This window comes from Uranotaenia lowii, chromosome 1, assembly GCF_029784155.1.
Source record: "Uranotaenia lowii strain MFRU-FL chromosome 1, ASM2978415v1, whole genome shotgun sequence".
NCBI lineage: Eukaryota > Metazoa > Arthropoda > Insecta > Diptera > Culicidae > Uranotaenia > Uranotaenia lowii.
Genome location: NC_073691.1, coordinates 34,817,147 through 34,839,252, shown reverse-complemented (window position 1 = coordinate 34,839,252; position 22,106 = coordinate 34,817,147). Strand labels below are relative to the sequence as shown.

The following is a 22,106-nucleotide window of genomic DNA, read 5'->3' as shown; positions in this document are numbered from 1 at the left end:
TAAACTGAATCCGTCACCAGAGGTTAAAGGAGTGCGAGACAGGTTGGACGAACTTACCTCGGTTTCAGTGTCCGTAGGCAGCGTTGGAGGTGCCTTCAGTTTGACTTCCTGCATACGGATCTCACGAGCCCGGGCCAGTTCCTCGCCTTCGGTTTGAGAATCTGCTTCGTCGTCTTCGATAAAAAGAAAAAGAATCAAAAATCTAGTTCAACAAGCTAAGGGTAGCTACTAACCTTCACTGGAATATCCGTAGAAGTCATCGTCGCTGTCAACCATGTTCGAGAAGCGTTTGTCGCTGATCCATTCGGACGCCAGTTGAAGGGTTTGAGCGCCGAGCGGCGAGCCGGCCGCTTCTTCGTAGTCCGATTCGCTGTCGGTTTCCGATTCGTCCGAGCTGGACATGTCGTCGTCGTCCGAGGCGTCCGAGTCGGATCCAAAGTTCCGATCGGTCCACTCGTTTTCGTCGATGACCTCCATCGGGGCTTCGCCGTCAGAGATGTACTCGTCGATGTTTTCGAACTCGATGCGCTCCGGGGTTTCGCCGCGATCGAGCAGGTCGAACTGGCTCGACGATTTGGAGTCCGGAGTGGTAGGTTTGTTCGCCGCGGCAGCCATGGCTGCAGCTGTTGCAGGCTTCTTGGCGTCCGTAGTGTGTGGAGTACGTGGTAGAGACTTCTTCGGCACCGTTTTGATTGTCTTCGAAGGAAGCTTGAAGTGCTGGGTGCAGTAGAACTTGCCTTCGGGATCGTCGCGATCGAAGGCGTATCCACCCAGGCGTAGATTGGTATGGCAATGGTGGCACTTGAGACAGGACCGGTGCAGGGTGAGTCCTTCGGCGGAGATTTTCTCCATCAGGTAGACGCGCTGTTTGCAGAAGTGGCACTTCTCCGCAACACCGCTGGCCGTGAGCACCAGGGCAGTCTTCGAGGTCTGAAAGGGTTGTTAAGGGTTAGAAAGGTGTGTTGAAGCTTGGGTATTAGAAGGTTACCGTTTTTGGAGGTTGCTGCTGTTGTTCTTGTGGTACTTGTTGCTGCTGCGGATGTTTGGAGCTCAGTAGCTGTCCAGCGATGGAGGCGACCTTGTTCTTGCCACGCTCGCCGAGGTCCAAGTTGTGTCCCTCCTTGAGCTGTTTGTCGACGGCTTTCAGGGTACTGTCGAACTCTTGGTACTTTTCGTCGTCCGGCTTCTGTGTGAGCTTGTTCTGCCGGGCTAAAAATTGCTCCCGATTCCACTTCGGAACGCGTTCACGGCTCTTGCCAATGTCGGTCGCCTTGCGCGAGAGCTCGATCTTCTTCTCGATCTCCTTGACATTCCAATCGTTGCTGTCGATTTTGCCGATCGCTCGCATCAGATCCTTCGGTTTCTTCTCGGTGGACGGGGCATACTTGCCGCCGATCCGTTGCTCCATCGATTTGATCCGATCGCTCATCTGCTCGCCATCGGGGGCGATCGCCGAACTTCGCGGGTACGGCGCGGCCAATCCACGATCACGATCCTAAAGGGGTCACACACATTGTTTTCACGTATTCGTTTACAGAGAGAGATACATAGAGACAGACGGACAGTACAGGAGGTACTCGGGGTTGGATCATCCAAGGGATCGTGCTTTTAGAGAGGGTCATAGGTAAAGGGGTTAATCGTGTGTGAGTCGGGGACTAAGGTTTCATTCAGAAGCGAATTTTTATTTTTAGCAGGCGACTATCTACACACTAGCTATGCACAAACTAAAATCTACAAACCACAAAATACGAGTTGCATTCTTACAGCTAGGATGAGCGAGATGTTGTTTAACATGCGCGAAAGGTGGGTTGAAGGATTAAAATTCTTTCATTCTAAATCAGTCTGTCTTAAAAGCAGTTACGATAGGATCACCGAAGGTGATTTATGACTCTGTCCACGGTAAGCTGAAACAGATTATAGCTCATCACACCAAACAAAACGCTAGAGGTTAGCGAATATTTTGCAGCACGTTGATGAGTAACGAAAACAAAATTCCGCTGCCGGTTAATTTGGGTCGTTGAGAAAGTTCTCTTCCCGTCGATCATAAATTCTCTTGTTACGAGTAACTATAAAACGAGCTGTTCAAGACAAACAGAAAAAAAAACAATGCAGGGGATCAACAAACGCGAATTTCATTCGCTCGTTCGTTTGTCGACGCTTGTTGGCCATATCTTCCTGGTTTGGGTTGATCGCGCTCTAGCGGAATTTCAAGTCCCCATTGTTGATCGGCCACGGTCAAGGTTGTTGTTTTAGCGAAAATCGAAAATAAAACGAGAACCCAAACCGGGGGTTCCACTCATCGCTTCATGCTCACAAAAATCAAACGACATCGAAAACCAAAGAGAAAAAAACCAAAATGTAAAAACGCGATCGTGCATCTTTACTCGATCTCGCTTACGGGATACTTCAGCTTCTGTTCCATCTCCTTGACCCGATCCCCGAACAACGGGGCCTGTTGCCTGTACAAGTACAGCGAATAGTCCTCGAAGGCACTGGAACTATCCTCGCCACTTTCCCTCAGCAGGTTGTTCGCCTGCAGCATGTGCAAGCTGGTGTAGAAGTTCTGAGTTTGCTGGGCCCTCGCCAGGCGCCGCTTCGTCTGCCGATCCTGCCGATTCGACTCGATTTCCTGCAGCCGCTGGGTTCGTTCCTCCTAAACGACGGAGTTTTTTTTTTTTTTTTGTCGTATGTTTGTACAGGTTATGTTCATTGCATGTCGCGATTTGTCGTGGTTTGGGAATATCGATTAAAACAAAAAACGGATCGATTATAACTGAGTTGTGCGGTTTGCGAGACTTTTGCGGTTAACGAAAGGGAAATGAGCGTTTTTAGGTTAGAGTGATCTTTGGGAGATCGTTATTCCGATGTGAACTCGTTTGGTAAAGGAAAACCGAAGTTATGGGTTCAAGATGAACATAGTATCGAAGTTCTGTTTCTAAAATATTTTGAATTTATCGTGGAAGACACATGTTTGTTAACTTCAATTGAATGATGTTTGTTATTGTTATCCATCCAAAGTACAATGTACGACGAAGAAAAAGTTAGAAAAGTAAGTTAGGCAAAACCACAAACTCAAGCTATGGATACAGTATCAAAAATTGGACAAATTATAACGAATAATTCAGAGTTTTATCTATAGCAACCACGAGCCCCGAGCTAGGATCGTGGTAGAGAATTTGAACCATAAATTTGTGGGAAGGTCCTATCTACAGACTAAGGAAAAATGAATACTTCAGACAGAAGCATTGCAAATGCAAACACAAGTCAGGCTCGTGGTGAACGATTTAAACCATAAACAGAAACCACGAGTCAAACTCGTGAATTATTAGAATTCGGGAAAAAATTCTTTACAACTCAATCTTTTCAAAAACACTTCAGAAGCATTGCAAATGCAAACACAAGTCAGGTTCGTGGTGAACGATTTAAACCATAAACAGAAATCACGAGTCAGACTCATGATAATAAGTTAGAAATCAGGCAAAAAAATCTTTAGAATTCAAACTTTCCAAAAATACATCAGAAGCATTGCATATGCAAACACAAGTCAGGCTCGTGGTGAACGATTTAAACCATAAACAGAAACCACGAGTCAGACTCGTGATAATAAGTTAGAAATCAGGAAAAAAAATATTTAGAATTCAAACTTATCAAAAATACATCAGAAGCATTGCAAATGCAAATACGAGTCAGACTCGTGGTGAAGGATGTAAACCATGAACAGAAACCACGAGTCGGACTCGTGATAATAAATTGGAACTCCGGAAAAAAATTCTTCAGAATTCAAACTTTTCAAAAATACTTCAGAAACATTGCAGAAGCAAACACAAGTCAGACTCGTGGTGAAGGATCTAAACCATAAAAAGAAACCACGAGTCAGACTCGTGATAATAGATTAGAACTGGGGAAAAAATTCTTTATAATTCAAACTTTTCCAAATTTAAATTTAGTGTTTTGAAATTTATGGTAAACAACAAAAAAAAGAAATCGCAAAATGGAACAACTCCATTTCAGAGATAACAGCTTTTTTCTCCAATTTCCACCGTGACAAATCGCTTTTCCCAAGACACTGTCGTCAATTTGTCGCCCCGCAAATCTGCTCTGTGGCTGAAAGGCTGCACCCCCAGGCAATAATCTTAATGGATGGCGCCTCCATAATTGAGATCATGCATACAAGTGAGTGAGAAATTTTCCATTTTCCTCTTTAAGTGAGCACTTTCCGAACCAAAGAGGTTAAGGAACAATAGAAACGAAAAAGAAAAATGGTAATACAAGCATCGTTTGCTGGAAAAATCCAGCACTTTTTGGACTGGGTACAAAGTAAACACTGTTCCGGAGGAGGTTAGTTCAAAATTAGTAACAAGGCGATTCCAGAAGTAGTTGTCGGCAATATCATTCGCCAAAGTTAAGTTAAGCAAATACGAGAGAAAAAAAAACGGCGAAAAAGATCTACGGCGACGTTTCACGCAATGGCACTTTGCGGCGGCGGTTCGGTCAGTTCAGTACATACATTCTTGAAGACGAAACAAGTCGAACCGTCTCCGAGGAAAGCACTAAACGTGGCAAATGTGAACACAGGGGTAGTCGACTAATTTATTTGCGCAATAAATTAATTGATACGGCGAATAATGTCGGCTGAGGTTCGGTAGCTGGAAAACCGTCAGTGGTTCTAAAACTTTAATCATAGATAACTATAAATAAATATTGTTTTACTTGTTTGCATTCAAAAGTTTTTAAAATGTACCAAAGTTTAAAAATAGTTTGCAAAAATTACAGCAATAAATATTTGGGATTTTTTTAAGTCGATTTAAAGTACCAACTGCAAGTTTTCATAAAAATGATTGATTTTGATAGAAGACAAAATCCTCCAAATAATTCGACATGTTTTTCATTGTTTTGGATGAAGGTGAAATTCGTGAAAAAAGATATGGTTTGCTTAACCCTAATCCGCTCTTGAGTGTCAATATGACACTATTGGAAGTTTGACGGCTTGTTCGGGTGCATTCAAATAATACAATTTCTTCGGGGACCCTCAATGAATTTATGAAATCTGTAATTTTGCATCAATACTTTTTATATGGACGCATCCTGAAAGCCCCTGAAAAAAAAACTCCCTAATCAGACATTGAGTGTCAATTTAACACTCCTTGCTTAAAACTGCTATAACATTCTTCTTTCCCAACAGATTTTTACAAAATTTAAAGTTTTGGAAGCCTCGTAATGTAACTCAAATATGACTTTCAGACATTATTCACATCCAGCACTTCAGTTTTCCATTATTCAAAGTCTAAGAAAAGAAAATCCAAAAAAACATGCGACTATAAGTTAAAAAATTAGGGCAAAAAAGTAACTTTCAAGTTTTTTGAGGGATGAATGACCCCATAGCTGTTAAAATCCCAATGATCAAATAAACAAAAAAAAAAAAAAAGTAACTTTCAAGTGGAATAAGGGGAAAAATAGTGATCAGATCAAGTCAAAAACTTACTCAAAAGTTACCTAAAAAATAAAACGATTAAAAGACAATTCTGTTTATTCTGTTATTGAAAAAAAAATTTTGAAAGGCTTTTGGCCTCACTAAAAGAAAAGCAATATGCTTGTCAAAAGAGGAATATTTAAAATGAGCGTTAATAAATTGAACGATAACGACCTACAATCCTAAAATTCTGAAGCACTAGTTAAAGGGAACCAAAAGATCGTACCCGCAGGACTTTGAATTTATCCATTAATAGCTGACCCGGTAAACTTCTTTTTACCTTTTACTTTTACTTACTATCTCTGACCCGAAAAACCCTCGGATACCAAATTTCACTTCATTCCGACCGTCCGTTTATACGTGATGGTGTTACAAAGAAATCGTCTCCATTTTTATATATAAGCTCTTTGAAAAAAAAAGTTGCACGAGTTTTGCAAATTCACCCTACACCCAAATCATTATTTTCCTCCAAAGCCGAATAAAGTCAAATTAAATTAAATAAAAATAAAATTTACAGAAACCGGAAATTTCAAACAAAATTATTATATGTGAGAAATCTAAAAATGCAGATAAAAAACCGACATATCCATATTTCGATGTTTAAAAAAATAATTTGAAGTTGAGCTAAAATTTACTCAATAATGAAAAAGGTTGAAAGAACGTCGAAATTATCACAGACAATTTAGAAAAAAAATAAAAATAAAAGTTTCATGACATTAAAATTTGGAGATCTTTATACAAAAGGTGAAAAAAACTATGATAAAAGATTGGAAACAGATAAACGACAGAATGATGACAGGAGATTATATAATTTTTCAAACTTAAAACTAAATCGAAGAAAATTTACCTAAAAAAGTAATGTAACATTTTGAAATAGATGCTCTTCTACTAGAAAAAAAGAGATTAAGAAAAGTTGGAATAATAAAAAATATTTAACATGACAATTTCTTAAAACAAATCATAAATTCAAGAAACATCTCAGAAATTCCTCGAATTACTGTAGAAAATATATGAGTAAACATCTAGATATCTATTTTTAACAATTTTTCAAAGAATTAGGAAGTGTCTTGGAAATAAAATATCTGTTACTTTCGATCTTATTGAGTCACTTTACACAAGTTTATCTTCCATTCAATGCAATCAAGAACATTTAACACCTAATCACATTCCATGCTATGCATGTTACCTGCGAAGTGAATAAGAGTGTACTGTACAAATTTTTAATGATTTTATTTTAATTAAGTTGAGAATAAACTTTGAAAAAAAAAATCAAACTTTAAAAGTCATAAAACGTCCAATCTTTTATATTTACAACCTTGAAAGATATTGTACAGTGACAATACGCAATTTTAAAAAGGAATCACCCAAAAACTGCCATTAAACTTCAAAATAGTTACTTGAAACATTCAATGAAATTGTGTGAGTTTACAATTCTCACAACTCTCTTATTCAAAGATGGTCTCGAAAATCGCTTCGAAAAAAGTTTAACGAGTTTTTAGTTTTTTTAGGGTAAGTTTAAAAAAAAAGTCTTTAAAACATGTGGTATCCAAAGATAGTCATAGTGACAAAATGATAAATACAAAGAATAGATAAAAATAGCTTGCTTATAGGTGAATTGGTCAGGAAAAAAATTACAAAAAAATATACGCATTTGAAAATAATGAAACATAGTAGAACATATCAAAATGCTATTTTGACATTTCAAAAATCCTATGATCACTTTTTTCCAAGTCAAAACTCAAACTATGATATTTTTCATTTTTTTTTATTTTGAATCAAATTAAGTGCCGATAGCGTAGTCGATAGCATCTTTGTCTTCTAAGCCAACTGTCGAATTTTGATCATCGAGTAATATGATAGATAAGAGATTAAAACAGTTTAATGCGTTAATAGATCATATCTTGAAGTTGTATGTATAAAACTTACTAACCAAGATAAGTGCACGCTCGTGATAAATAGCACAAATCAACAGTTTTTTTTTCGAAAGTGATGGAAAGTATAAGAGAAACATGAGGTATCAAAGAAAGAACATAAATAAGCCGTAAATATCATGAAATTTTAAGTATTAGGCAAAATTATTTTTTCCCGAAATGCAAAGAAGAGAAGAGCTAATTTCGATTAATTGTGGAGCCCTGATTCCAAATATCCATTAAGTTTTTTTTGCTCTTGTTTTCGAGATAACTTTTGAAAATAGGTAAATATTCTTTAAAAAAAAATGTGTGAACTTTTCATGCAAAGCTTTAAAACATTACAAATATTTTGAAAATAAAGGTTTTCACTCAATGATCAATGATCAAAGACCGCGAGTGATTTAGATTTCTGAGAAAAAAGTCATTGAAGTTTTCTTTTCGTTATTTTTAATCTACTTAAAACCGGGATCAAAAGTTTTTTTTTAAAAGGGAGCTTTACCGGAGATGTCCTTGAAAACAATTTGACAAAAGATAAAGTTATTTGTGAAGAATTTGTAAGAACATCAAAAATTTATATGTACCCACAGTTGAAAAACAATGTTTAAATATGAAGTTTCTAACTTCCACAACAGATATTAATTCATTGTTTCGGAACATATTGCAAAATAGATCTTAACTTTTGATCCACAGCCCCAAAAATCTTTGAATCAAGAACTTTCCGACAATTTTTCTTTAAACACCATATCGAAATCATGCATGTACACTAGGGTGGCAGCCAAATGGGTCATGTCGAATTTCGAAAACCGACCGATATAAATTTAGCAGAGGACCAAAAAACTGACCTGTGTCAAATTTCAACTCAATCGAACTTGATTTGGAGATGCCTTAAAGCGCTCAAAGTTTCGGTTATATGACTCTCAAAAATCACCAAAGGAGGCACCAAAGAGAATAATCGGAATAATTGAAATTTTAATTTTGATGCTAAAAGGCTTAAAAATGCATAAAACGTCGAAATCTGGTATTATCTCGAAAAAAAAAATTGTCAAAATTCAACTATAATATCTAAAAAAAATACCAAAGGTGGACCAACAAAATGCTAAATATCGAAATTTTAATGTTGATACCAAATGACTTAAAATGCATAAAACATCGAGATCCAGTGTTGGCTCGCAAAAAAAAAATTTTGGCCGAAAATCGACTTTCTAGGACTTAGCCTTTTTTTTGAAAAAACCGGCCGTTTTTCCATGCAAGTCAATTTTTGACCAAAAATCTTTTTTTCTATTTAACACCGGATCTTGACGTTTTATGTATTTCTAAATCATTTGACATCAAAATTAAAATCTCGATTTTCCCGGTTTCCCCTTCAGAAGACCCCTTTGGTAATTTTTGAAATTTTAAATTTCAAGATAACAGATTTCGACGTTTTATGCATTATGAAGTCGTTTGGCATAAAATTAAAATTTCAATTTTTCCGATTTCCTTTGGTCCTCGCCCCCCTTTTGGTGATTTTTGAGGGGAAAAAAACCGAAACTTTGAGCGCTTTGAGGCACCCCTAAAGCGATTGAGCTGAAACTTTTCAAAGGTCTGTTTTAAGGGCTAAACTACAAAATGTCTATGGTCGGTTTTCAAAATTCGACCATAAATTTTTACCCATGTGTCCATTGCCACCCTAATGAACACTGTTTGATTTATTTTCTGGAGCAGCTTTACAGGGATATGGAATCATCAAACGAATTTCAGCGCATATCTGTTTGAAACTATTGATTTTTAGTTTAATTTTAAACTCCAATAAATAAAACTTTTAGATTTGCAAAGATATTATTTTTGGGTATAAAAATATTTTCATACTACGTTGATAACGCCGAAAACCTTGGTATTATTTTCGATCGTGATCTCGCTTGGAATCGACATGTGAATGCTCAATGCGGCAAAATTTATGGTACTGTTAAAAGACTAAACCTAACAACTAGACATCTAGATGTTAATACCAAACTAAAATTATTCAAAGCTTATGTTTTTCCTTTGTTTATTTATAGTGATTTTATCTACTTGAACGCCTTAGAAATATCTGTAAGTAAACTACGAGTAGCCCTTAATTCTTGTGAAAGATATGCTTTCAATTTATCACGGTTTTCTCGAGTTTCCCATCTGCAGAAACTTCTAATTGCCTGTTCTTTTGATAACTTTTACAAGTATCGATCATGCATGATAATGCATGAAATTCTCAACTCAAGAAAGCCAGTTTATCTAAAAACATTGCTCTCTTCTCTAAGAAATTCACGCACATGAAATATTTCAATTCCTCCGCATAGTTCTTCTTATTACGGTAAATCATTCTTCGTTCGGGGTATTGTTAATTGGAACTATCTTCCCACAAGTTTAAAATTCATTACAAGGAAATCAGAGTTAAAAAAATGTTTGCTGGAAGAATACATGGAGTAACAACGACATAGATAAAATTAGGAGCAGAAATGGAACGATTTGTATTAGTAGATCCAACAGAATCTACCAAATTGTAACAACTTAAAAGATGTGAATCTTACGTTACATGAATTAATCTATTATATAAAATTCTCTTGTAACGGTGTTTGTAGTACTACTCCTCCGAAATGACCCAAACGATTCAAATGAAATTATTTTTAGAATGTTCTGTAGCCATGCGAATCGGTTTATATCGAATAAAAACAACACAAAGTCGCATCAATTGTCCGTAATAATTAAATTTGTAGTTTTTTGAATGAAATAGAAGTCACGGCTTCCATTTTTCGAGATTTTTTTCTCCTTTGGGCGGTTTGTTTTTTGTCTCCAAGGTCGAGGCGTCGCGAGCAGACGTCGTTAGAAGATAGTAGCCATGGCATAGCATACTGATTAGTGGAAACATTTGGGCGCGTATTTTTCAACCAAGCATATTTTCAATGCACGTGGTGGCGCTATGAAGCCTAGATGAGATTTTTTTTCTTATTGATTCCTAGCTCATTTGTACAGCACATGGTAATGAATGACGCCTAGATGTGATCCGGATTGATATTTTGCCGATCGAATCACAACCAAATAAACGGTTTTAAAAATTGTGTTTTTGTTTTACATATTTTGGCTACATAGAAGAGACTTTTGATCCGCTTTTTTAAAGTTTTTTTTTATTGATAATACAGTGGAAGCTGAATTTTTTAGATACATTGTAATATGAATTGAAAGTGATAAAAATAATATAAACTGCTGTAATTTCAAATAATGTAACAATATCAAACGCGCCTTTTAGCCATGAATCATCTACCTTTAATGAACTTCTTCTTCAAAATGATTCAGCATTATGTGAGAATGGTCAGAAAGGGGTATCCCGTGTGTTGAATCTGAAGTGGATATTCAAAATAATTAAATGTCTTTGTGAATGCAGGTCTTTTGCTTAAAACAACATTCATTAAAAGTGGAGTAATAAACATTAACTTATAATGCAGAAAAATTGCGAATATATGAATAAATAAGTTTAGAAAATGCACTGTGTTTTCACTGGCCTAAATAAGCGCGAAAAATGTCAACATTTTTGCATATTTTATTTTCAACAAGAGTTTGTTAAGAACGGATTTAGTTAAACAACAAACGAAAATTGAATTGTTTTAAAGATTAACATATTTTCCTTAGATTTATAAAAGTTCAACGATAGTAAAATCCGTTTGCACTAGCCCCGGTGTATCTGAAATTAAATTAAGGTTGAAATTTAAAAAAATAGAAGCAAAATAAACTTTGATAACTGTTACCCTGCTCGGCACAAAAATCATCATTTTAGGGATTTGTGTGATGTTTACATAATCATTTTTGGGAAATATTCATACCACCATCGAAGCATGAACAGATTTTTTTACAATCCATTCCATTTTTGAAAATCTGCTTTTCAATCGATTGTTGACAGATATGCTCAACAAGTTTAAATCTTGAAAACCCTTAAAAAGGATCATCAGCACAAAAAAGAGAAAAATTGCTGTGATTCAGTCAAATAACAAAATTCAAAAAAAAAAATGTTTTTCTCCTTTAGAAACAATTCTATTTCTCAATTCATTGTTTTACAGCTTATCCATACGAACTTAATGTGCACTTTTTGCTTAAACAAATAAAAATATAGTAATTTGCAGTATATAAAGTGATCGAATTTCATAACATGACAAGTGCTGTATGGCATCACTTCAAGTTGTAATAAGTCATGTTTACAAGTTTAGTATATTGCAAAAAAAATTATTAACATGATTTTAATATGGAATGGTATTTGGGTATGAGATATTTTTCTATGATTATTACAAACCTTTCTGCATTGCAGTGTGGAGAAGAAAAAGACATAGGGAGTTCCATATAAATTGCGTTGTATAGCTTGAAAACTTATTAACCAATTTGAGACCCTCCCTTTTTTCGGGGAGGAGTCGGAAAGAAGAAGGCAAGTCTTTATTCATATTAAATTTGATATAATATCAAAACTGCTCAGACAAATTAAGCGAAATGTTACCTCAATTAGATACTAAAATGATTTTATAATAGTTCGTGAGGACTTCTTGCATTGGAAGAGGGAAAGGGCTGGAAGTCCAAATCATTAAAACATACATTTTGACATCATTATAAACTCTTTGAAGCTTATTAAAACAGAGTAAAAGTTTCAGATCATGAAAAACAAATTTAGAGATCAAATGTAAGAAAGTATTACTGAATCATCTTTGTACTGAAATTCGAAACTCCAGTTGCAACTCTCTTTAAAACGACTTTGCATCTAAGTTATGTAAAAAATTTGGTTTGAAACGCTGTCTAGGAAATAAAACTGAATTTCAGTTATTTTAATAAATTTAATTTTTTTTTATTGAAAGGTGTAGCAAAGCACACAGGGTCAGCTAGTAAATTATATAAAGAAGAGGTGGCAAAATTTCAATGCCGTCAAAAATCCGCTGAAAAGTGTACTGTGCTAAAGCTGATATGATTGGAATAACATTACTGGCATAAAAACTCGAGCTCTCAAGCAAAATAATGCATGACCACTACAATCAAGCGAAACCAGACAAACATTTTATAAGGACAAAGACACAGTAAAATTCCTAATTTGACTTGCCAGTCCGATAACTTAACCAGTGTACTGAGTCAGTTAGCAAATGAACGTTTATGGTCATAGTCCTTCTGCACGCCCGATCATAAAAAAAACCGGGGGTTGGAAACAAAGAAATGTTTTTATCTTATCCCGATTTATATACTCACACAGCGCTAGCTACATCATTCGAAAATATTCTTGCTGGCTGGTTGTTCCCATCCTGCTTCGTCTTGTGATGGAATATCGGATATGTTTTGTTTTATTTTGTTTCTTTCAGGCATATGCAATACGGTTGCGCTGAGGGGACAATGCTAGCTATGAGTGAGTTTGTTAGTGCCGGTCCGGCATAGAATCTTATGCCGATAATTTCACCTCGAAGGAAGGTCATTTTCGGAGTAGAGTCTGATTGTGTGATTAAGGTCCCATTGTTGTTATACCTTATTGCGTTGTCGAACAAACTCCCAACCAACCGTTTCAATTGAGTGACATTCGAAAATACCTGCAAATGGGTTCCTTTGTACCTGTTGGGTACAGGAACGTTTCGGTAGTTAGATGACACATTTCATAGCATTGCGTGTTTGAGAACGCATGGAATCCGTCATTAAACTTCCCGATGGCAAAACCAGTTACTCAGAATTTTAAATCGAATGCTGGAACTATTGATTCATGGGATGATAACTCATCGACTCTCAGTTAGTAGGAACTAAAACAAACTGAATTAATCCCATCTTTACGGCCGGCATGTATCGAGCGCGCACAAATCGTAACCACATGATTCAATTCCCTTCAAAGCTTTATGTATCTCGATTATCCACCGGCTCAATTCCTCCGCAACGGGTATTAAGTGAAAACAAAGAATTCTATTCCACTTATCCCGCATACCGTGCTTGGAGATCATAGATTGAGCTGTACAAAGTAAATTCTACTAATGAAGGAAAAAATTGCATCCCCTCGGCCGAGCTGTGCACTTGTTACGGTACTTGTTCTAATGAAAGAAATGAAATACAAATGTATAGGTATGAAGTACCCAGCTGGATCTCACAGCAGGATCGGTGTACTACATTCGGTTTGTTGTCGAACGAACACACTGGCCCGCTTGCATGTCTCAACTCGACAGATCTTTGCCGGCCACGATGCGTAACGGTCGATGACTCGAACTCGAAACGAAGCGCCATCCATCCGACAACACCGAATGCGTGCCAATGTGTGGTGGACCATTCGACCAAATGGCCAGTAGCCAAGCTCAGGCAGGCAGCTATAGTGGGTCCCCGGGGATGATATAAGTAAGTAGTAGTATGGTTCTCCCCCATCAGAATTTTGCACCGATATCATCCATCAACAACAACACAAATGGTGCCGGTGTTTGATAGCTCTCGGAGTAGTTAGTCAGTTATTCAGTCGAGTTAGTTAGCAGAAACTTGAGGCGAGAACCGACGACCAGTTGTTGGCATGTGCCGGTAGCCCCCAAGTGGACAGAACCAAGGAGCGATACGATAACAAAAACAACAACAAGCTGGGCACACCGGCAACCGGTTGCGCCCGTGCGGTTGTTGTGTTTCTTTTTTTCCAAACGCCACCACCATCAATAACAATAACTGCATCATGTTTACGCTCGAGTAGGTCTCTCTATTTTTATCGGACTCTTTTCGGCTACTCCTCTTCTACTTTTTGTGCGAGTTGGGGTATTGTGGTGAATTTGAAGCACGCCAACTTCGAAAACACCAAACCTCAGTGCCATGGCGCTAGCAGTGGTGTTCAAGCTTGGCTTGACTCTAAGTTTAGCGGAGACAGACTGGGCTGATAAGAGCGAGAAGCTGGTTATTGTATCAAATGAGATTTTTTGAACAAATTCAATTTGGGTACGGAAATGTTCATAGAACTTACGTTTTTCTGAAATTTTGTTGACAGGTCTCTAAACTAATTATTGTAAGAAAAATATTTTTATCTCCTTTCCAATTGAAAAAATAAAGAATATCATTAAATAATATAAAAATGTTGAGTTGCGAAGACATGAAATGTCTATCGTTCACAGTTTGTCCGCAATTAATTTCGATCGCTTTTTAGGTCCATTTATCCCTGTATGGCAGCGGTGTAGCTCCAGTTGCGAAGGGCCTCAATGGCGGAATGTTGCATCTCTTACCTATATGTAACATCTGATCGCATGTTTCTTGGACGTTGCATGGTTGGAATATGTTGCATGGTCAGATTATGTTGCATGGCCGGATTTTGTTGCATGATCAGAGTACGTTACATGGTCCGATAATGTTGAATAGTCAGATCTCTTTGCATATGGTCAGATTGTGTCACATGGTCTGATTTTGTTATATCTAGCGTAACATTTAAAGAGGGCGAAACTAGCAGTTAGCTCGAAACGAGAAAAACGCATTTGAAAATTCGGAACACCTATTCAAATCCTATTTATAAATCGACCACTTTTTGTTCAACAAAATAAAAAAATGTGCATTATATTCACTTATTGTTCGATGGTTATCAAGAACTTTAACTTTTTTCACGTAATTTCAGAGATTTTCGAGTTTCGCCCTATTATTGTTTTTGATTTCAGTTACGCCTGCAAGTTTCGCCCAATTGATCGGCCGTATTTATTTTGGTTTTGAAGTTACGCCCATTCATCCTACACGCAAAAACTAATTAGGCCGTTTTGTCACACACGGTCAACTCAGTTACGCCTTTTGGCTCTACACGAATAAAAAATTCACTCCATTTTGAATAGGCATAACTTCACATTCCAACGAAAATGCATCAACAGAAAGTTTCACCCAATTGAATTTTATCATTTTTTTGAAAGTTTTAAGTAATTCTAAGATGAAACCGCGTTTGATAGGTAAAGTGCAACCGCGTGCATTCGGAATGACTGTTAACTCGATTTGTTTACATTTGGCAGTTTCGCCCTTTTGAAATGTTACGCTAGATATCGTCTGATTTTGTTGCAAGACCAGATTATGTTGCAGAATTCGATTATGTTGCACAGTCAGATTTTGATTCAAGGTCAGATTTTGTTGCACGGTAAGATTTTATTAAACACTGATAACTCATTTCACACATTTTACAAAATTGTTTCACTCATTATCAGTAATATATGGAGCTGTCAAACTAGAGTGTGATTTTCACACATCATGCAAGTTTGAAATTTACACATTGTTCGAATTAGCGGACCAAGGAAAAAGTGTATGAAATCACAATCATTGGGTTTGTTTGGTCTTCATCAGTTTTGTACGAGCCAAATGTGCAAATTCAGCAGCTAAATCGGCGTCTCAAGTCATATGAGAGAAATATGGTAAGCAATCCACAGACTTTTAATTTAAAAAACATATCATCTAACACTTCATTTCATATTTTAAATCCTGCCTGGTATCGCCTGCCTGTTTCTACTAAGCATTGCTCCCACCCCCCCTAACGGTACAAAACAATTTCAATTTTGAAGCACATATCTTATTTACATCAATAAAAAAAAAACAAATTAAACTGAAACTATCATTTCTCGCTTGCCTGAATTAAGACAGAGTGATATTTTCACACATTTCTCGTTTTAAACTTCTTTTGCATAATATGTAAAACGCACACATTTCGTTTACTTCAATGGTATTTCCCATTAACGCGGAGCTGTATCTTCACACATCTAATGTGTTGGTCTACTTATTTCGAAAAAGTGTGAAATTTCCCACATTAAAGTGTGAAATGATTTGTCAGTGTATGGTTGGATGTTGTCAAGTTTTCCTATTTTGTTGCATGATCATATTATGTTGAAAGGTCAGATTTGTCAGTGTATGGTCTGATTTTGTCATGTTTTGCTGTTTTGTTGCATGGTCAGATTTTGTTGCATGATCAGATCATATTACGTTGTATGGTCCGATTATGTTGCATGGTCAGATCTTTTCACATGGTAAGATTTTGTCATATGGTCTGATTTTGTCATACTGTCGGATTTTGTTGCATGAACGGATTATGTTTCATAGTTCGATTATTTGGCATTGTAGGATTATGATTATGGTGTATGATCAGTTTATATTACATGGTCGGGTTATGTTGCATGATCAGATTATTTTGCACCGACGGATTATGATGCTAAGTCAGAATATGTTTCCTGGTTGGATTATGTCACATGGACGATTTATGTCACATGGACACTTTATGTCACATGTTGAAATTAACGGATATAGACCATTGATCAATATCAATAGAGTTCAAATGCCTTACAAACAATACATACATTAGCAAGAGAAAATTTGGGTCATTCTACGTTACTTTGCGGGCATAGCTAAATTACAACCTTCTCAACTTATTTTCAGCAAAAAATAGCGTAAGTGGACCTAAACAAGCTATAGGGGAGAATGGGGATACTTGATCCCCTTTTCTTAATTTTCTCATATATTTTTGTGAAAATTTAGCAACTAGCCGTCTTTTGCATTTTTTGATAGCTTGTAATTTCAAGTTTATATGCTCCAAAAGTTTAAACGATAGATGCATTCGTAAATGAACTAGAAGCGTTTTCGTGGAAGTAAAAAAAAGCAATATTTTTGAAGTAAAGGGAGGCTTAAATTTGATCTTTTATTGAAGGATACTTGATCCTTCATTCCGGGGACCCAAGTCCTTGGAAAAAATCATACAAAAATTACAAAAAGAGTGTCAATTGACTGTTTTGATCATGGTTTTTAATATCTCACAATTTATAAATGTCAGAAGAAGAAAATTCCAAAAGTATGTCTCGAGTCTCGACCCTCGTGTCATTGCATACTTTAAGACGTTTTTTTTCTGAATTTAAGAGAAAATCTCTCTTTCTTTCTCAGCCCTTTTTGCTAGACAATTATTGTGAAAATAATAGTTATTGGATAAATAATCGTTATCTTGTAATCAGCAATGATCACGATCTATTTAGAAGAATTAAATACCTTTTTTAACTTTATAGATCAATTGAACCCATAATGAACATTTTAAAAAACTTTATCTGCAAAATGTTGAGAGTTTACCATTGTTTTTAAAATATGGTATTATGAAGTTCATGTTACACTCCAACGATTTATGTTTTGGAATACATAATTTTGCTTTTATTTTTTCATGTAAGAAACATTTTAAAGTGATAAAAAAAGATTTTCAAGTCGCATTTTGTGAAATTTTTCAAACAAAGTTCAATAATTCCAAAAATTATTTTGTTAAAATTTTCTGAGCTCAAAGCATAGTTGTTATGCTCACTTTGGCAGATTTTTTCTAGTTCATTTGATCCTTGTAAGTCATTCCATTTTCGAAAAATAGCTAAGGAATGAAGTATCCCCAGGGTTCAAGTATCCTCATTATCCCCTACTTTGTCATGTGGTTTCAGATTGGCTGGGTCCTTAATTGTTGTTAAAGTTTTTCAGATTCCGAGTTTCAAATTCATTCCACAACTTTACTTTACGAAAAATAATATGTGATTTTAGAAGAGCGTCGTTTCACCTAATGTTGCACCATTTGTTCCTAATTTTGCCTATGGTGAAATGTTCAGATTGACAAGGCATTTGCTGAAAATCTAAACATGCTATGACTTTGATGGAAAACGAAATTAGGAACACAATGAAAAAGTGTTCCTAATTTTGGTCATCGCTTGATAGGTATCAGACCCGCTTTCTTAAAAAAAAAATGGTTTAAAACTATCTAATATCTTAAATGATGTCAACAAATTATCGTCGAAACAGTAAAAAATAAATCGGATCAAAATTTCAACCTTAATCTTCCATTTCCGAAGGAATGTTTTTTAACAAATATTCTAAAAATTACTAATAAAGGGTGTTTGGATTAAAAAGGTGTCTACTTAAATTCGCCGTAATTTTTCTAATCATGTATATAAAAAAAAACCTAAAAACCCCTTATTTCTGTAGGGTTGTGTGTAGTAGAATGATGCTTATTTTTGGATTTTTAAAATTAGACCTTTAGTTATGAAAATGGCGCCCAAGCAAGAGGAGCTACGAATCAAAATTGTGTACATGCGTGCTGAAAATTCAAACTACATGCGCGCAGAAATAGCAAAATCGTTGAATGTCACCAAATCAACCATTACCAAAGTTATAAAAATGTTCGGGGAAGGTTTGTCAACAACTAGAAAGCCTTGATCTGGGGGAAATCAAAAGCCGGGAGCCTCAGTGACATTTTAGGAAAATTATTTTTTTTAAACTTTTTCAAATCCTTTAAGAGTTTCTCAACAGCACTATAAGAACTGATGTTCTTCCTCATAAACTCAGATTTTTTTAAAAAGACTAAAAAGAATGTTTAAGAACTCTAGAACTTCTCAAGAAAACCGCAAATTGTCCTGAAACCTCGTATGAGTTCATAAAACGTGAAGTTCTTATTTTGGGACAAAAAGTTTCAAAAAGCACTGAAAGATAAAAAGAAAGAGTACCACATAAACTTAGAAACTTCTGATTCACATAAGTCGTTTTAAACTCTAGAATCTAGCGTTCTTTATGGAATCACTGATATTCCTTAGGTTATCAAGAAAGATCCTTATCCTTCATGATTCTTTAGGATTAAGAAGTTCCCATAATAATGTAGGAGTCGCTAGAGAGACTTGAAAATTCCTCGGAGAAGCTAAGGAGTTCACCAATAAAGATTTCGTTGATTCTCAAAAGATTTCAGAAAAAACACTCGTAGCATTCTGTCTCCACTCATAACATTCAGAACGCAGAGTTTCTTGAAGGTATTTGTGAGTTTCTCAAGTATAACCCAGGAGTTGCTGAAGAAACTCTGAAGTTCTTGATAGGACTTGGGACTCAACAAGGAATATGGAGTTCCCTTAAATTTTCAGAAATGTCAAATTTAAAAAAGATTCACAAGTTTCCTAAAGGAACTCAGGAATATCGAAAAAAAAACAGGAATTGCTGAAGAAACTCATCCGTTTTCAAAGGGACACAGATGTTCCTAAAGAAACTCAGGAACACCGGAGTTTCTCAAGAGATTTAGGAGTTCCAGAAGAAACTTGTGCGTAGCTCAAGGGACTCACGAGTTTTTCAAACAAGTTTTTTTTCTGAATGTAGGTTGCCTAAAGGAATCAGACGGTCCTGGAGTGACTCAGGAAGGGACTCAGAAGCTTCTGAGTCTCTCCAAGAGCTTCTAAAACTTTTTTTCAAACTTCAATTAGTAAAAAGAAATTCAAAAGTTCTTGCAGGAATTCTGGAAATTTTGAAGGAACTGAGGAGCTCAAGAATAAAGGTTTCTTAAGGAACTCATGAGTTTCTAGAGATACTCAGAAGCTTCTGAGTCCCTTCAGAAGCTTCTGAATCCTCCAAAGAAAGACTCAAAAGATCTTTCGGGAATTTTGGAAATTTTGAAATAACTCAGGAGCTCAAGAACAAAGGTTTCTTGAAGAACTTATGAGTTTCTGAAGCTGCTGAGTCCCTCTCTGAGTATCTCCAGGACCTTCTAAATCTTTTGGTCAACCTCCGTTCAGAAAAAAAAGGGCTCGAAAAGTTCTTGCAGGATTTCTGTAAATTTTTAAAGGACTCAGGAGCTCCTGAACAAAGAGGTTTCTCAAAGAACTCATAAACTCCTGGAGTGACTCAGGAAGGGACTCAGAAGCTTCAGAGTCTCTCCAAGACCTTCTTAATATTTATTTCTAACTTGAATCAGAAAAAAGGGACTCAAACGTTTTTGCAGGAATTGTGGAAATTTTGAAGGAACTCAGGAACTCTTGAACAAAGGTTTTATAAAGACCTTATGAGTTTCTGGAGATACTTGAAAGCTTCTAAATCTCTTCAGAAGCTTCTGAGTCTCTCCCTGAGTATCTTCAGGACCTTCTGAATCCTTTTGACAATCGCCATTTAGGAAAAAGGGACTCAAAAGATCTTTCGGGAATTCTGGGAGTTTTGAATGAACCCAGGAGCTCAGAACAAAGGTGTCTTAAAGAACTTATGAATTCTTGGAGATACTCAGAAGCTTCTGAGTCCTTCCCTGAGTATCTCCAGGACCTTCTAAATTCTTTCGTCAACCTTCATTAAGAAAAAAAGGGACTCGAAAATTTCTTGCAGGATTTCTGGAAATTTTGAAGGGACTCAGAAGCTCCTGAACATATAGGTTTCTCAGAGAACTCATGAGCTCCTGGAGTGACCCAGGAAGGGACTCAAAAGCTTCTGAGTCCCTTCAGAAGATTCTGGATCCCTCCCTGAGTCTCTCCAAGACCTTCTAAATCTTCTTTTCAAACTTCAATTAGGAAAAGGTACTCTAAAGTTCTTGCAGGAATTCTGGAAATTTTGAAGGAACTCAGGACCTAAAGAACAAAGGTTTCATAAAGAACTGATGAGTTTCTGTAGATACTCAGAAGTTTCAAAGTTTATTCAGAAGCTTCTTTGTCCCTCGTTGAGTATCTTCAGGACCTTCTGAATCCTTTTGGCAACCTGCATTCAGAAAAAAGGACTCAAAAGTTCTTGTAGGAATTCTGGAAATTTTGAAGGGACTCAGAAGCTTCTGAACATACATATATGGAGGTTTCATTAAGAACTCATGAGTTTCTGAAGAGACTCAGGAATTCCTGAAGGAACCCAAGCGTTCCTGAAGTAACTGGATGGATTCGAGAGTAGTCAAAGTAAGGTTTCTGAAAAAAACCAAGGTTTGATGGCTCAGTAATTCCTCAAAACCTCACAAGTTTCTAAAGGGGGACTCAGCAATCCCACTGTACTCAGCAGTTTCTAAAGAGACTTTAGAGCTCCTGCAGAGTCTCTTGAGTTCTTGAAGGGATTCAATAACTGCTGAAGGAATTCAAGAGATCCTAAAAAAGACTCAATAGTTTCTGAAGGGTTCTATAGGGCATAAAGAAATTTCCGAAGAGCCTCAGTTGATGCCCAAGAGATTCAGGAATTCATGAGATGACCTCGAATGTCCCGAATTTCCCTACTTAGAAATTTATGAAGAGACTTAAGCAGTCATAATACTTGACAGACTCATGAGTTTTTGGAGAGATTCTTCTCAGTCTGATTCAGAAACTTTTCAGTATAAAATTCTTCAAGGTGCAATGATTCCTCGTTTCCAGCCATCTGTTGTCATTGGCCCTGTCAGGAACCCAAACATCATAATTATGATGTATAATGCATATTGTACTATTGCAAGAATCCAAACTGCAATCTTTTTACGGCGTGTCAACGATCATAATCAATCACCAGCTTGGGACCGAACCATTTTCAGCTTTATTAAGCTTCAATGTACACTGCCAGCCATTATTAGCCTTACAACTATGCCATTTGTCACAGATGCACAAATCATGTAAATTAATGGGAGCTGCCGATTGACTGAAAGACTAACGGCGGCGCGGCGGCAGCGACAACAAACAACTGACAAGAAAGCCATCCCTACCGTAAAAGCGAGCGAGACGCCTGAGTAACGAGATCATAGCCGGGCGAATGCGATTAATCAGCGTTTAATTTTTATTTTCTTTTTCCCATTGTGTACTCACACCTTCCCTTGATTTGGTTGAGTAGCGGTAAGTATTTTTAATTTTGTATATTACTCGCTGGCACGTAGGAAGAATCCATAGTTAGTTGAGATACCGCGAATTTCAAGGTGCTTTCTCGAGTAGAGGAATTCCATTTGCAAAGGCTGCTTTCCATATCGGAAATTGCACTTTACTCGCAGAAAATTGTCACGTTGGCAGTTCCTTATCGATAAAACAAAACCTTACTGCATACATTCA

General features: G+C 36.5%; 1 protein-coding gene across 8 annotated transcripts in view; it reads right to left on the bottom strand.

The window, feature by feature from the left end:
- The window catches only part of LOC129747424 (F-actin-monooxygenase Mical), a 181,898-nt gene that overhangs the window by 26,077 nt on the left and 133,715 nt on the right, over positions 1–22,106 (bottom strand). For 7 of the 8 annotated variants that reach the window (XM_055741648.1, XM_055741706.1, XM_055741665.1 and 4 more), the window contains 4 exons: positions 2,399–2,653; positions 989–1,495; positions 234–930; positions 58–173 (listed from right to left, as the gene is read on the bottom strand). In XM_055741648.1, the coding sequence (XP_055597623.1) occupies positions 58–173; positions 234–930; positions 989–1,495; positions 2,399–2,653 (1,575 nt within the window). The remainder of the gene's footprint in view (positions 1–57; positions 174–233; positions 931–988; positions 1,496–2,398; positions 2,654–22,106) is intronic. The other variant, XM_055741698.1, reaches the window with a different exon arrangement.